General features: G+C 44.6%; 1 protein-coding gene across 3 annotated transcripts; it reads left to right on the top strand.

Annotated features, from left to right (window-relative positions):
* The first annotated feature begins 1133 nt into the window (after positions 1–1133).
* Positions 1134–14945, top strand: LOC120021531 (glycogen phosphorylase, muscle form-like). Of its 3 annotated transcripts, none has more exons than XM_038965323.1 (20): positions 1134–1379; positions 5697–5798; positions 6010–6088; positions 6265–6368; positions 6672–6803; positions 7109–7220; positions 7395–7477; positions 7674–7817; positions 8320–8412; positions 9096–9242; positions 9446–9609; positions 9767–9881; positions 10078–10179; positions 10285–10432; positions 10674–10732; positions 10862–11003; positions 11113–11323; positions 11899–12033; positions 12828–12894; positions 13270–14945. In XM_038965323.1, exons 1-20 carry the CDS (start codon positions 1137–1139, stop codon positions 13420–13422), a joined length of 2535 nt encoding a protein of 844 aa, XP_038821251.1. In that variant the 5' UTR covers positions 1134–1136; the 3' UTR covers positions 13423–14945. The 3 variants fall into 3 exon arrangements, with proteins under 3 accessions (XP_038821251.1, XP_038821252.1, XP_038821253.1); XM_038965324.1 differs by having other exon boundaries at positions 7674–7784; positions 8287–8412; XM_038965325.1 differs by lacking the exon at positions 5697–5798 and having other exon boundaries at positions 7674–7784; positions 8287–8412.
* Positions 14946–15950: the final 1005 nt, after the last annotated feature.

Here is a 15950-nt window from a genome sequence, read left to right on the forward strand (position 1 = left end):
CGTGTGTTTTTGTTCTAACTTGTTATTTGTAGTATTACATTGTTATTGATTACTGCATTGTTGGGTTAGAGTTTGCAAGAAAGGCTTTTCACTGTACTTGTGCACGTGACATTAAAAACTTTGTCTGTTTCGCAATTGTTTTCCGGGAGTCTGGTTTAGAAACTCTGTGGTTGTAGAGAGAAATACACATAGATGTCTGGCCACATACTAGTAGAATAAATTCATAGGATCATTCCTATTGTACATTTTATACCAGTAGAACACTGTTCACACTTGAGTCGACCCCGCGGTAATCTCGACATTATTTTACCCCATAAAAATACACCTCAATCCACCGCATCCGCCGACGTCGGCCTTCCACATCTGTGGTAGAAGGTGGCAGAGCTTCAGCTGTGTTTGTCAGACCAGGAGACATTCCGAAAATCTGCCTTCTCATAAAAACGTCCGTTTTGCTCTACGACACCCACAAGCATCATGGGACTCGTCTGAAGTCGGTACCGCCGATCTGCCGCTTCTGTCTGTACCGTCCGAACAGTTTGGGCTACACACTAATATGTACAATAGTACCCACCATTGAAAGGTGAGACTCTTAGGAACATACAGGTCGGTTGTTTTGCTTTAGGATGCACACAAGACTCGTCTTTAGGTAGCCAGGTACAAGTTTAAAAAGTATGGAAGTACCTTGGGGCCAAAAAAGGGGTTAAATATGAGTCAATTTAAAATAAAATAAAAATCTGCGCTTTCTTATCTCTCAGATAGGCCTAAATCCATAGACACTTCAAAACCTTTATTTTTTTTACCATCTGTTTTGTCATTTATGAAATGTTATTCAATGCGTATTATTCAAAGTATTTTTTTTAATGACAATTCAATTCAGATTAATTTAGTTTCTAGACTGCAAGATGTGAAATAGGCCTTAATCTAAATATTTGAAAATATTCCTATGTAATAATTGGGACTGAGTAGTGATTGGCTTTCCCTTTTGAGTATGCTCCGCCTTCTTCTTAATATTCATGATCACTCTTATAAATAGGTGAACATGACCCATCCATGTGGGTGCTTCTGTAGTCGTATCTGAACTGGCTGGACGTGCACCTGAAGTTGTATTGGAACAAGGAAGCCAGGGGTAGAGCATAATGTCAAAACCGTTGTCAGACCACGATAAAAGGAAGCAGATCTCCGTGAGAGGTCTTGCTGGTGTGGAAAATGTCGCTGAACTGAAGGTCGCTTTCAACAGGCATCTCCATTTTACACTGGTCAAGGACAGAAATGTGGCAAACAAACGGGATTACTACTTTGCTCTCGCCAACACCGTGCGCGACCACTTGGTGGGCAGGTGGATCAGAACCCAGCAGTACTACTATGAGAAAGATCCCAAAGTAAGTTCCACTGTTGAAATGTTCATATCATCTGTAGCCTCCTAAAATCCATAGAATAGAATAGAACAAATAAAATGGAATATAAACTAATATAATATAAACGAAAATAGTAAAATCTAATATAGTATAAACTAATATAATAGAAACTAATATGATAGAAACTAATATAAACAAAGAGAGAAACAAATGGAATAGAATGGGATGTCAAATTTCCCCTTTGGTTTCACAGTACCATCTAGCAATGAAAAATAGACATCATTAGTAATTTATCATGAAGAGCATTCCATGTAAAAAAAAGGGTTAACATAAGTATATGGGAAATATATGGGCATACTGTGAGAACAGTAAATAACATAGTCATTTTACATTCTAGTGGTCTTGGTCATACCACACAATATTTGACAAATTATTTATTATTGTGTGCCTCCGACCTCAGGTGATAATCCCACTGTTCCAGAGGCCAGTGTTATTGGCAGGATAATAGGCAATTTAGGACATATGGTTTGAAAATATCATATTTTTACATTTTAGTTGTCAGCTTATTTTTCCCAGAGCTACTTAGAGTAGTGAATGCATACATTTTTAAAACATTTTTTTCATACTGATCCCACATGGGAATTGAACCCATAATCCTGGTGTTACAAGTGCCATGCTCTATCAACTGAGCCACACAAGATCATAAGAGCTTCAAGGCAATTTAATATCACACCTATCACACATCCTGTATACTCTTATCACGCATACTGTATACTCTTATCACGCATACTGTATACTCTTATCACGCATACTGTATACTCTTATCACGCATACTGTATACTCTTATCACGCATACTGTATACTCTTATCACGCATACTGTATACTCTTATCACGCATACTGTATACTCTTATCATGCATACTGTATACTCTTATCACACATACTGTATACTCTTATCACGCATACTGTATACTCTTATCACGCATACTGTATACTCTTATCACGCATACCGTATACTCTTATTAAACATACTGTATAATCTTAACACACATACTGTATACTCTTATCACACATACTGTATACTCTTAACACGGAGTGAAATGACACATTTGAAGCCTGGTTGTATGATTCACTACTGTAAGTTTTTTTTACTAGTCATTCCCCAGCAACATGCTGCTGTCCACAGAGGGCCTCTGTCCTGGGTTACTTCTCTTTGCCAACTGTTGCATTGCTGCATTAATGCAAGCGGTATCACCATGACATTTCCAATTTACTAGTGCTCCTCAGCCGTGATGATCTGCCAATGCTGTGCTGTAATACTAAACCTCTCTGTGACCTTCTCCCCCCGTTCACCCAGTTCATCCTAGAGTCGATATAGCTACAGCTGTAGGAGTAGCAGAGGTGCCAATTGACATCAACGAGTGTAAAGGAGCAGGGGAAAACTTTGTTTCCATACCCTCATTGATTAGTTTTTATCAGACTGAGCCTTCTTTTTAGTTAATTCGTTTTTATCAGACTGAGCCTTCTATTTAGTTAATTAGTTTTTATCAGACTGAGCCTTCTATTTAGTTAATTAGTTTTATCAGACTGAGCCTTCTATTTAGTTAATTAGTTTTATCAGACTGAGCCTTCTATTTAGTTAATTAATTTGATCAGACTGAGCCTTCTATTTAGTTAATTAGTTTTATCAGACTGAGCCTTCTATTTAGTTAATTAGTTTTATCAGACTGAGCCTTCTATTTAGTTAATTAGTTTTATCAGACTGAGCCTTCTGTGTAGTTGTGAATCAGCCTCTTCCATAACTACCGTATTCATGAAACATCCTAACAGACAGTGAAACCTAGTCAGTAAAGATCAACAAGATCTAAAGAGATCTTCTTGACACAGAAAAAACTCTATCAGATATCAATATTGGAGAGTGAGGGTAAGGGTCAGGGTAAGGGTAAGGGTCAGAGTGAGGGTAAGGGTCAGGGTTAGGGTAAGGGTAAGGGTCAGGGTTAGGATAAGGGTCAGGGTGAGGGTCAGGGTGAGGGTAAGGGTCAGGGTCAGAGTGAGGGTAAGGATCAGGGTCAGAGTGAGGGTAAGGGTCAGGGTCAGGGTTAGGGTAAGGGTAAGGGTGAGGGTGAGGGTAAGGGTCAGGGTCAGGGTTAGGGTTAGGGTAAGGGTCAGGGTCAGGGTCAGGGTTAGGGTGAGGGTGAGGGTCAGAGTGAGGGTAAGGGTAAGGGTAAGGGTCAGGGTCAGAGTGAGGGTAAGGGTCAGGGTTAGGGTAAGGGTAACGGTCAGAGTGAGGGTAAGGGTAAGGGTCAGGGTCAGGCTCAGGGTGAGGGTGAGGGTCAGGGTCAGGGTGAGGGTAAGGGTCAGAGTGAGGGTAAGGGTCAGGGTTAGGGTAAGGGTAAGGGTCAGGGTTAGGATAAGGGTCAGGGTGAGGGTCAGGGTGAGGGTAAGGGTCAGGGTCAGAGTGAGGGTAAGGATCAGGGTCAGAGTGAGGGTAAGGGTCAGGGTCAGGGTTAGGGTAAGGGTGAGGGTGAGGGTAAGGGTCAGGGTCAGGGTTAGGGTTAGGGTAAGGGTCAGGGTCAGGGTCAGGGTTAGGGTGAGGGTGAGGGTCAGAGTGAGGGTAAGGGTAAGGGTAAGGGTCAGGGTCAGAGTGAGGGTAAGGGTCAGGGTTAGGGTAAGGGTAACGGTCAGAGTGAGGGTAAGGGTAAGGGTCAGGGTCAGGCTCAGGGTGAGGGTGAGGGTCAGGGTCAGGGTGAGGGTAAGGGTCAGAGTGAGGGTAAGGGTCAGGGTTAGGGTAAGGGTAAGGGTCAGGGTTAGGATAAGGGTCAGGGTGAGGGTCAGGGTGAGGGTAAGGGTCAGGGTCAGAGTGAGGGTAAGGATCAGGGTCAGAGTGAGGGTAAGGGTCAGGGTCAGGGTTAGGGTAAGGGTAAGGGTGAGGGTAAGGGTCAGGGTTAGGGTTAGGGTTAGGGTAAGGGTAAGGGTAAGGGTCAGGGTCAGGGTCAGGGTCAGGGTTAGGGTGAGGGTGAGGGTCAGAGTGAGGGTAAGGGTAAGGGTCAGGGTCAGAGTGAGGGTAAGGGTCAGGGTTAGGGTAAGGGTAACGGTCAGAGTGAGGGTAAGGGTAAGGGTCAGGGTCAGGGTCAGGCTCAGGGTGAGGGTGAGGGTCAGGGTCAGGGTGAGGGTAAGGGTCAGAGTGAGGGTAAGGGTCAGGGTCAGAGTGAGGGTAAGGGTAAGGGTAAGGGTAAGGGTGAGGGTGAGGGTCAGGGTCAGAGTGAGGGTAAGAGTAAGGGTCAGGGTCAGGGTAAGGGTCAGGGTAAGGGTAAGGGTCAGGGTCAGGGTCAGAGTGAGGGTCAGGGTCAGAGTGAGGGTCAGGGTCAGAGTAAGGGTCAGGGTCAGAGTGAGGGTCAGGGTTAGGGTCAGGGTCAGAGTGAGGGTGAGGGTGAGGGTGAGGGTAAGGGTCAGGGTCAGGGTCAGGGTAAGGGTAATATTTAAGAGATGCCTTGACCCAACATATCATACTTGTACCCAAATTGTTACCAATTTTGTGATAGATGTTCATATCTGTTTAGTACACATTTAGCTGCACATTTACACCTCTTTTGGAGGGTTCACTCGTACACTGTACCCCCAGAGTACAACATTAAGTCATTTATTAGACTTGATACACTAGACCTCTACATACTTGATACTCTAGTGCATCAGTACCCTCCCTGGTACAGCTACAGTATGTTTTCAGACCTCTCTTTCACCATTCATGAGTATCACACATAGACTAACCTTTACAACAACCCCAGCTGAAGCTATTTTTGCCTGAGCCAAAATGCCAATGTTAGGTAACACCAACAGCAATCTGTCTCCCATAGCACCTATCACCTCTCTTCTCTGTCCTTTGCCCCCTCCTCTCTGTCCTCTGACCCCTCCTCTCTGCCCTCCCCCTCCTCTCTGTCCTCCGACCCCTCCTCTCTGCCCTCCCCCTCCTCTCTGTCCTCCGACCCCTCCTCTCTGCCCTCCTCTCTGCCCTCTCCTCTCCCCTCTCGCCCCTCTACTCTCTCTGCCAGAGAGTGTTCCAGACCTCCCTATCCAACACCAAGAGAACAACATGTGAAATGTCAAAGGCTAAACTACTGTAAGGCTCAGGTGTCAGATTTCCACACGCAGTCGTTCACCAAGTGTTCAACAGTCCTTAAAATAATTCAATGCACTTATTAAAACAGCAGACTGTAACTCATTGGGTTAGAGACTTAATAAGATGGCCATACTCATAATATTGTCTCTCCTCTGGATGTTGGCTCTGCTACGGTATCCCACTCTCATCTCTCTCTCACTCTATCCCCCTCATCTCGTCCTCAGCGTGTGTACTACATCTCCCTGGAGTTTTATATGGGTCGCACCCTGCAGAACACTATGGTGAACCTGGCCCTGGAAAACGCTTGTGATGAGGCCATATACCAGGTGAGGGATGCTCACAGTCATACAGATAGCTTTTTCATTGCTGTGGCTCACCACGGCTGTCAAACTGACTGCACCTTCTGTAACATAACTACATTTTCTACCCTCATTCATTTTTTGGGGGGTCAAAATATCTACCCCTGTTTTAACTGAATGTCATGGCCACAGAGCTGTGATTTTAACCTGACTTGACCTGAACCCCTTTGTTCCGTAGCTGGGTCTGGACATGGAGGAGCTGGAGGACATGGAAGAGGATGCTGGCCTGGGAAATGGTGGTCTTGGCCGTCTTGCCGGTCAGTTGCCTAGCTACTTGCTCTCACAGAGAGAGTGCAACATTCGTGTGCCTTAGACAATTGTATGAATTATACTAGAATTATCAAAACATTAAAATAACGATATAACATGATTATAAAGATGATAAGTTAATTTAGCCAGTGCAACCCTAACCTAAGCCTTCCCTGGTCATCAGCATGCTTCCTGGACTCAATGGCTTCTCTTGGCCTTGCTGCCTATGGCTATGGTATCCGCTATGAGTTTGGCATCTTCAACCAAAAGATTGTCAATGGCTGGCAGGTAACCTATATACACTCCTATGCTTTTGAACTTTTTCTTTGGTTTCTCCATCATGTTCAGACCATAAGACACAGGGGAGTACTGTGAAACAACTTTGCCCGACAGACTGTATTACATTTCAATTTTTGTCATTTAGCAGATCCAGAGCAACTTACAGTTAGTGCATTCATCTTAAGATCGCTAGTTAGGACAACCACATATCACAGTCGTAGCAAATACATTTTCCCTCAATAAAGTAGTTATCAGCAAAGTCAGTGCTAGTAGGAACATATTATATTTGTTGTATAACCCAATGATTGACAGGTTGAGGAGGCCGATGATTGGTTGCGTTACGGCAACCCCTGGGAGAAGGCCCGCCCTGAGTACATGCGCCCCGTCAAGTTCTATGGCAGGACTGAGCACACCCCAGATGGTGTGAAATGGGTTGACACTCAGGTGAATAAAGGACAGGGGTCGGGGTGTGATTGAGCATAGGAGGGAGACGTGTGTGTGTGTGTGTGTGTGTGTGTGTGTGTGTGTGTGTGTGTGTGTGTGTGTGTGTGTGTGTGTGTGTGTGTGTGTGTGTGTGTGTGTGTGTGTGTGTGTGTGTGTGTGTGTGTGTGTGTGTGTGTGTGAATGTGTGTGTGTGTGTGTGTGTGTGTGTGTGCTACGGCAACTGGATGCAACCAATGAACCATCAATGAATATGGATTCTGTTAGCAGGTTTCTTTAAGTTCAGTCTCTTGTAATTGTGTTGACAGATAGTGCTGGCTCTGCCATATGACACCCCTATTCCCGGCTACAGAAACAACATTGTCAACACCATGAGACTGTGGTCTGCTAAGGCCCCATGCGACTTCAACCTGAAAGACTGTAAGTCTACACGTTGCTCGGCTAATTGTTTTCACCTTGACTGGCTGCATTCCACCATTTCATATGCTTATTGTGTCAAATCTGAAAATGGCTAACATGGCTACTCATGTAGCATGACATAATTGGCCACTGGGAACCATTATCCTTAGGGTGTGTTTTTCCCTTTCTCAACAGTCAACGTTGGTGGCTACATTCAGGCTGTGTTGGACAGAAACTTGTGTGAGAACATTTCCCGCGTGCTGTACCCCAACGATAATGTAAGGATAGATTTCTCTCTAATATCCATGTGCAGCGATTATATACTGTATATACTGTACAGTGCATTCAGAAAGTATTCAGACCCCTTCCCTTTTTCCACATTTTGTTAGGTTACAACCTTATTCTAGGTTGTAGAATGTGCAGGTCAGATGTGCAGGTCAGTGTGGATTCACCACTACATGTGTTTCTCCCCAGTTCTTTGAGGGCAAGGAGCTGCGTCTGAAGCAGGAGTACTTTGTGGTGGCCGCCACTCTGCAGGACATCGTCCGTCGTTTCAAGGCCTCTAAGTTTGGCTCCAGAGAGGTCGTCCGCACAGACTTTGCCGAGCTACCAAACAAAGTGAGAACCCACTATTGGTTATTCTAACATATACTGATATGTTTTCATGTCACTTACAGTTGTGGTACCCTTGCACGATTCGCTCTCTTTATTTTAAAATAAGTTGAAATTGAAAACTTTTGTTAAATTTACAACGTATTTGTTTGATTTGCAATGACACCGGACCCAAAAAATTATAATCAAAACTAACATTTTTATTTTTCTAGTCAAAAAATGGCCTGGACTAAATTATTCAAAATTCCAATGAATTTGGCAATTGTGTCATTTATCTCACCTGTGGTAAGTTACAGGTGCCTACAGAATAAAAATAACCATTCAACCTGTTTTGAAAAGAGAAGACTGAACATTTTGCTCCATTGTAAAGTGCAAGGATGCCAATATATGTGACTGCAACTGTCTCCGTGTCACTGGTTTAAGTATAGTTGTATTGATGACTTGTTCTGATGTGAATGTGTGATATAATAAAAAGAATAACAATGTACTCGATGTCTTTCACATCCAGGTTGCCATCCAGCTGAATGACACTCACCCTGCCATGGCTATTCCTGAGCTGATGAGGGTCCTGGTTGATGAGGAGAAGCTGGGTTGGGACAAGGTGAGTGGAAGCTGATGAGGGTCCTGGTTGATGAGGAGCTGGAATGATTTATACATTAGATGACTGATGAGGGTCCTGGTTGATGAGGAGCTGGAATGATTTATACACTAGATGACTGATGAGGGTCCTGGTTGATGAGGAGCTGGAATGATTTATACACTAGATGACTGATGAGGGTCCTGGTTGATGAGGAGCTGGAATGATTTATACACTAGATGACTGATTGAGGGCGCTGTGTTGAAGCCACCTTGCCTCCATCTTGGCACTCCCTCACCATTGTAAACAAATATTTTAAAAGCTATAGAAATGTATGTATTAATGTCTATATGTGTTTTTGCCACATGTATTCATGTGTATTCAGACAACTTAATGCATATTTAAAAATGATATCATATGAGCTAAACATACAAATAAAACATGAAACAAATTGATGACTAATGTTACTGTCCCCACTACAACACAAACATACTTAAATTCATAATGATACCAGCAGGGGGCAAACAATACCAGCATAGTAGAATGTGTTGGCTTGGCAACACACCACAGATAAAGACTTAGAACAAATGTAAAGCTAGGACTACTAAGACTACCGTTAATGTATCCTACTTCTGTCTAGAGAGGGTCAAATGAACCATGAGGTATATAAACTGTATTATCTTACCTCTGTCCCTGTGTGTGTCCAGGCCTGGGACGTGTGTGTCCGTACATGTGCCTACACAAACCACACCGTGCTGCCTGAGGCCCTGGAGCGCTGGCCCATTGACCTGTTCCATCACCTGTTGCCCCGTCACCTGGAGATCATCTTCGAGATCAACCGTCGCTTCATGGAGGTACGTGAGGCCGATGGCACACAGACTAACGCTAGCCTACCATAGAGAAAGTGTTTATCACCTATCAGTGTTCCTTTATCTAACTGAAACTATTGTACCACGATGTATTATTATAGGCTAACTTTATTGAAATCCAACTTTGTTACAGAATATTAATGTCTACCTTGTGGAAACCTAAACCTTTGTTTCACCTGTCCCTCCAGTATGTTGCCTCTAAGTTCCCTGGAGACCACGACCGTCTGCGCCGCATGTCCCTGATTGAGGAGGGAGGATGCAAGAAAGTCAACATGGCTCATCTGTGTATCGTTGGTTCCCATGCTGTCAACGGCGTGGCCCGCATCCACTCTGAGATCCTCATCGCCACTCTGTACGTGTCCTACACAAACACAAATACATTTAAATCATCATATTTAAACGGCACAAACGCAACACATTATGATACTATTGGTGATGCACATTTTGATTGGATTTGTTTGAAGAGCTTAAGTGAACTAGTTTGATATTGTTTGTGCTACTATGTGCAGGTTCAAGGACTTCTATGAGTTGGACCCACACAAGTTTCAGAACAAGACCAATGGGATCACCCCCCGTCGCTGGCTGGTTATGTGCAACCCCGGCTTGGCGGAGGTCATCGCAGAGGTGCGGGATTGTTGCAAAAGTGTTTTCACTGGATGTAGCCATTTGTCTATATGAAGAAATATATATATATTAATCCTTATATTTATAGAATCATTTATAATATCAGTGTAGTTAAATAGATGTTTCTGTTCTTGATGATAGTATCAGTAAGTGGATACTTGCACACTAACATTTCTCATGTCATCCCATTGGTCAGAAAATTGGAGAGGAGTTTATCCGTGACCTTGACCAGCTTAAGCGACTGTTGAAGTTCGTTAATGATGATGCTTTCATCCGTGACATCGCCAAAGTCAAGCAGGTGAGTCTCACTAAGTTGTCACCTCTGGTGTTTACTAAGATCCTGTAACAGCCTACTGTGTGTCTGTGTTAACTCCACGCCCCCATCATATCCCCCCTTATGTAGGAGAACAAACTGAAGTTCGCTGTGCACCTGGAGGAGCACTACAAGGTCAAGATCAACCCCCAGTCCATGTTTGACTTCCAAGTCAAAAGAATCCACGAGTACAAGAGACAGCTGCTCAACTGTCTGCACATGATCACCTACTACAACCGTTAGTACTACCTTGGCACTCACTCACTCACTCACTCACTCACTCACTCACTCACTCACTCACTCACTCACTCACTCACTCACTCACTCACTCACTCACTCACTCACTCACTCACTCACTCACTCACTCACTCACTCACTCACTCACTCACTCACTCACTCACTCACTCACTCACTCACTCACTCACTCACTCACTCACTCACTCACTCACTCACTATATACCCCTCTGTCTCTTTCTCAGGTATCAAGAAGGAGCCCAACAAGCACTGGACCCCAAGAACCATCATGGTCGGAGGAAAGGTATGTTTGGTGCCCCTCAGCCTTTACAGCCACCAGCGTTTAGTTACAGGAAGTACATATAGAACAATACCTCCCATCCACAACTCACTGTTATTATGCAACTTCCTCTCCCCCCTGCTTTTCTCCCAGGCTGCACCAGGCTACCACACAGCCAAGATGATCATCCGTCTCATCACAGCTATCGGTGAGGTTGTCAACCACGACCCCGTTGTCGGCGACCGCCTCAAAGTCATCTTCCTGGAGAACTACAGAGTCACCCTGGCTGAGAAAGGTGACTGACTAACCCGTAACTCCATGGGTATCTGTTGTTGTAACGTATACTCTTCTTGTACTGCATCCCTATGCTTATAGTTTTGCTCACCCTCCTTGTCTCCTCCCAGCCATCCCCTCTGCCGACCTGTCTGAGCAGATCTCTACAGCTGGCACCGAGGCCTCTGGCACTGGTAACATGAAGTTCATGCTGAACGGTGCTCTGACCATCGGCACCATGGATGGAGCCAACGTGGAGATGGCTGAGGAGGCTGGAGAGGAAAACCTCTTCATCTTCGGCATGAGAGTGGAGGATGTGGATGCAATGGACGCCGGCAAAGGGTGAGCATGAGGACATGGACATGGAGATCGGAAGGCAGAGAGGACACTGGGTTAGGGTAAGGGACAGGGAAGTAAGGAGAAATTGATCCACAGGAATGGGAGTGCTGTAAGCAGAGAAGGGGATTACAGAGGCTGTGCAAGTCAGGATACAGAGGCTGTGCCAGTCAGGATACAGAGGCTGTGCCAGTCAGGATACAGAGGCTGTGCCAGTCAGGATACAGAGGCTGTGCAAGTCAGGATACAGAGGCTGTGCCAGTCAGGATACAGAGGCTGTGCCAGTCAGGATACAGAGGCTGTGCAAGTCAGGATACAGAGGCTGTGCCAGTCAGGATACAGAGGCTGTGCCAGTCAGGATACAGAGGCTGTGCCAGTCAGGATACAGAGCCTGTGCCAGTCAGGATACAGAGTTGACAGTGAGGTCAGAGGGAGATAGACAAGTGACAGGGCAGACATACTGTCTGGCCAGGTCTCCCTTGTATCTCAACGTTTAAGATAACACATGTTTTTCTGTTTAAGATAATAGAGAGACATCCTTCTGAACAGCGAGATTTAAACACTGCCTTTGTCTTGCACAGATACCACGCCTCTGAGTACTACAACCGTATTCCCGAGCTGAAGCAGGCCATGGACCAGATTGCTGGCGGCTTCTTCAGTCCCAAGGAGCCTGACCTCTTCAAGGAACTTGTGGACCTGCTGATGCACCACGACAGGTAATCACATCAACACACACACTCACTCACACTCACTCACACTCGCTCACACTCACACAGAGGGCCGTGCAATGACCTTTGGTGGGGTAGGTGCTCAAAGTTTAAAAAAGGGCACACTCACTCATCACACATTGTAGAAGTAGCAAGCTAGAACCACAGATGAAAGGGAGTTAAGCATCTTTGCCCCCTGTTGGGGTGGGCTATACTAGCTGATCATCAGTAATACAGGCCAGATGAATCAGCTAGTTAGCTAGGCTATGCTGTCAAAACAAGCCCACTTTTTTCCTCCTACTCTGACAGTCTACCTGCAGTTGCCCCTTCCCTGGCCCTGACTGTGAGATAGAACACATGCTAGCAACCCCAAAGTAACCTACTGGTGGTATTTTTTTATTCGCCACTAGGTGGCGGTAGGTAGCTCGCACAGGCAACGAGGATGAGCACAGCAACCCACTGTGCCAGTGGCAGAACGGTGGGGAGGGTACTTTTTTCAAGATTTATGAGTTGATGAGAAATTATCTAGTTTGATAGGCAAGTTGTTGCATTTAACATTACAAGATAGAAAAGAGATGATTTCATATCTTATTTCATAGTTTTGATGTCTTCACTATTATTCTACAATGTAGAAAATAGTAGAAATAAAGAAACTCTTGAATGAGTAGGTATGTCCAACCTTTTGATTGGTACTGTATATATATTTTTTATACCCCACCAATCAAAAGGGCAGGCTTTATGTGTGCAGACGCACCTCAAATGTATTTTCTTGTATTTATTCATATCTAATGTTTTATGTACAGGTTCAAGGTGTTTGCTGACTACGAAGCCTACATCAAATGCCAGGACAAGGTCAACCAACTGTACAAGGTCAGTGTTATGTCTAAACCGCATAGGTCCTAGGTCACCTGGTTAAGGTATCTGTCCATACCTTCTCAAATATTGCACTGCAAAAAGTGAAATCTAAGCAAGCCTAAATATCTTATATTGAGTGATAATTCTTCTTATTTCAAGACATTTTTCAAGATATTTTACCTTAATAAGACGATAAAGGTAAAATATCTTGAAAGAAGATAAATTACTCGTATTAAGACTTTTTTAGGTTGCTAAGAAAAAACAAAAAAAGCACACTCAATTTAAGTGAATTATCACTCAATATAAGATATTTAGGCTGGCTTAGATTTCACTTTATGCAGTGTGATCTCAACATAATCTTTCCTTCCCTCCGTCTCTCTCTACTAACAGAATCCCAAGGAATGGACCAAGATGGTGATCCATAACATTGCGGGCTGTGGTAAATTCTCCAGTGACCGCACCATTGCCCAGTACGCCCGAGAGATCTGGGGCATGGAGCCCAGCCTGGAAAAGATCCCTGCCCCCGATGAGAAACTCAAATAAGCTGTCCGTCTAATCCCATCTCCACCACTTACCCTATGCTACTGCTGTTAGGAGATAAGCACCGTTAGATACGTCTGAGGAAAATGGCGAATAATTTCTCAAAGCACTTGAATGACTGTAATGATTGATGCCTGTCTAATTTGTCTCATACACAGAGTTCTGGCTATTCACATGGCTCATACCTTATTGTGACAGGTCTTGAGACCAGAATAGCAATAAATGAAAAATGAAGCAATGCCTTCTGTTTTGTAAAAATAGAGAGGTGAATTTACCGGTGTTCTCTGTTCCGTCACTAATCAGACCGTGCAGGTAGTTACAATCTAAACTGCTGTCGTGGAGAAGACATAAGAGTTGTGTGGTGGGTTTTGTGTTTGGTTGTGCATTCTGGAGTGTATCAAAATGTATGTATGCTTGGATCCATTCTGAATGAGTTTCTGTGGTCTTAAATGCAAGAGTAGGTTGAGCTGTGTGTCTTTTATCTTAGCTTGAATGCTGTCAGTATCGTGCATGCATTCTCAAAGCATAGACTCTAGTCCACGATGAGAACAATCATTCTCTTAGGGTACTGCCATGATCGTGCTGTGTTTGTCCCTCTTAGCGGACAATAGACACTGGCCCTGATCGGACAGCTCAGAGCGTCTGCTCTTTTCTGTCCATAAAAACACATGGATGGGTTTACCCCTCTACACCCCATCTACCTTATATGTATGGCAGTGTTGGCTGGTGAGGGTAGAACGGCTCATAATAATGGCCGTAATGGACCGGATGGAATGGCTTCAAACACATGGAAACCATGTGTTTGATGTAGTTGATACCATTCCAGATATTCTGCCCAGACATTAATACAAGCCCGTTCTCCCCAATTAAGGTGCCAGCAACCTCCTGTGATGTATGGTGCCAAACCCTCTGAGGGGACATAGGCCTGCAATTATATGTTGATCTGAATCTCCCACAGAAGGTTTGCTGAGGGGAGAACGGCTCAAAATAATGACTGGAAGGGAGTGACTGGAATGGAGTGACATGAATGGTATCAACAACATGGAAACCCTGTGTTTGATACTATTCCGTTCCAGCCGTTACTATGAGCATGTCCTCCCCAATGAAGCTGCAACCAGCTACCTGTGGATCTAGTCTTTTTACTTTTTAGTTGGGTAGAAAAAAACAATGCTAAACAGCTTTATGTTTGTCAACTTGCGTATGTTTCGTCTTTACCTGAAGAAACCAACGTTTCCATGTAGTCTATTTGAAGGCCTCTGAGGGCTAGCCTGGGAACCAGTGAAGCAGAGCAGCGGAGGGGTGGGATAACACAGCTGCTCCACAGTTGGAGGAAGCATGTCAGTGTTTTGATGTTGGGACCCACATAATGGCCTTGCCACCCATTCTGAAACCCAGCTCTCTGTTTGTTTCACCTTACGGCTGTCAATAATGCCAACTGTGGCCAACGAAGCCCCATCCTCCGACCACGTCTTTTCAGGATGTTCTAGTCTAGTTATACAACCACATTAAAGTATACTAGACACTAAGGCCTTTTGTCTTTTCTTCACCACGCACAAACATTCCACTACCAGCATGTGCATTCTAGAGATGTTGCATCTTAGAATTGAAGACACATGTCCCCGAACTGAAATTATGAAACAAGTATAGTTGCCACCTCCCACTGGGCACAAACTGGTTGAATCAACGTTGTTTCAACGTAATTTCTCAACGTATTGTGACAAGTCATCCCAAAAAAGTCAACTGTTGTTTTGAGGGGAAATTTCAACCACAGGGTTATGTCATCATGGTAACCAAATTTTGACATAGATTAACCTTTAATAAAATATGTTGAATTTGTACCTTTAAAACAACGTCTGATCTTCAACGTTACATCCACTATCAGGAAAAAATATATAGGCTGTGCAGCAGCTCTTACTGGAAAAAAATATTATTTATTGCTACCCTCTGGTCTCACATCCAGGTATTTTTTTGTACTTTTACATGATATCCAATTGGTAGTTACAGTCTTGTCCCATCGCTGCAACTCACCTACGGACTCGGGAGAGGCGAAGGTCGAGAGCCATGCGACCTCCGAAACACGACTCTGCCAAGCAGCACTGCTACTTGACACACTGTTCACACCAATGTGTCAGACTCACGGGGGTGGGCAACTCCAGCCCTCATGGGCCTGATTGGGGTCACACTTTTTCTCCATCCCTAGCAAACACAGCTGATTAATCAAATTGCATTCTAAACTGAAGATCATGAATAGGTGATTATTGGAGTCAGGTGTGTTAGTTCGGGCTGGAGCAAAACTGTGACACCAATCAGGCCCTCGAGGACTGGAATTGCCCACCCCTGTCAGAGGAAACACCAGCCTGCTGGCAACCATGTCAGCTTGCAGGTGCACAGCCCGCCACAAGGAGTCGCTAGAGCGCAATTGCGACAAGGAAATCCAGGCCAGCCAAATCCACTCCTAACCCGGATGACACTGGGCCAATTGTGCGCCGCCTCATGGGACTCCTGGTCATGGCCAGCTGTGACACAGCGTG

The sequence above is a fragment of the Salvelinus namaycush genome, chromosome 26 (assembly GCF_016432855.1).
Source record: "Salvelinus namaycush isolate Seneca chromosome 26, SaNama_1.0, whole genome shotgun sequence".
Lineage (NCBI taxonomy): Eukaryota > Metazoa > Chordata > Actinopteri > Salmoniformes > Salmonidae > Salvelinus > Salvelinus namaycush.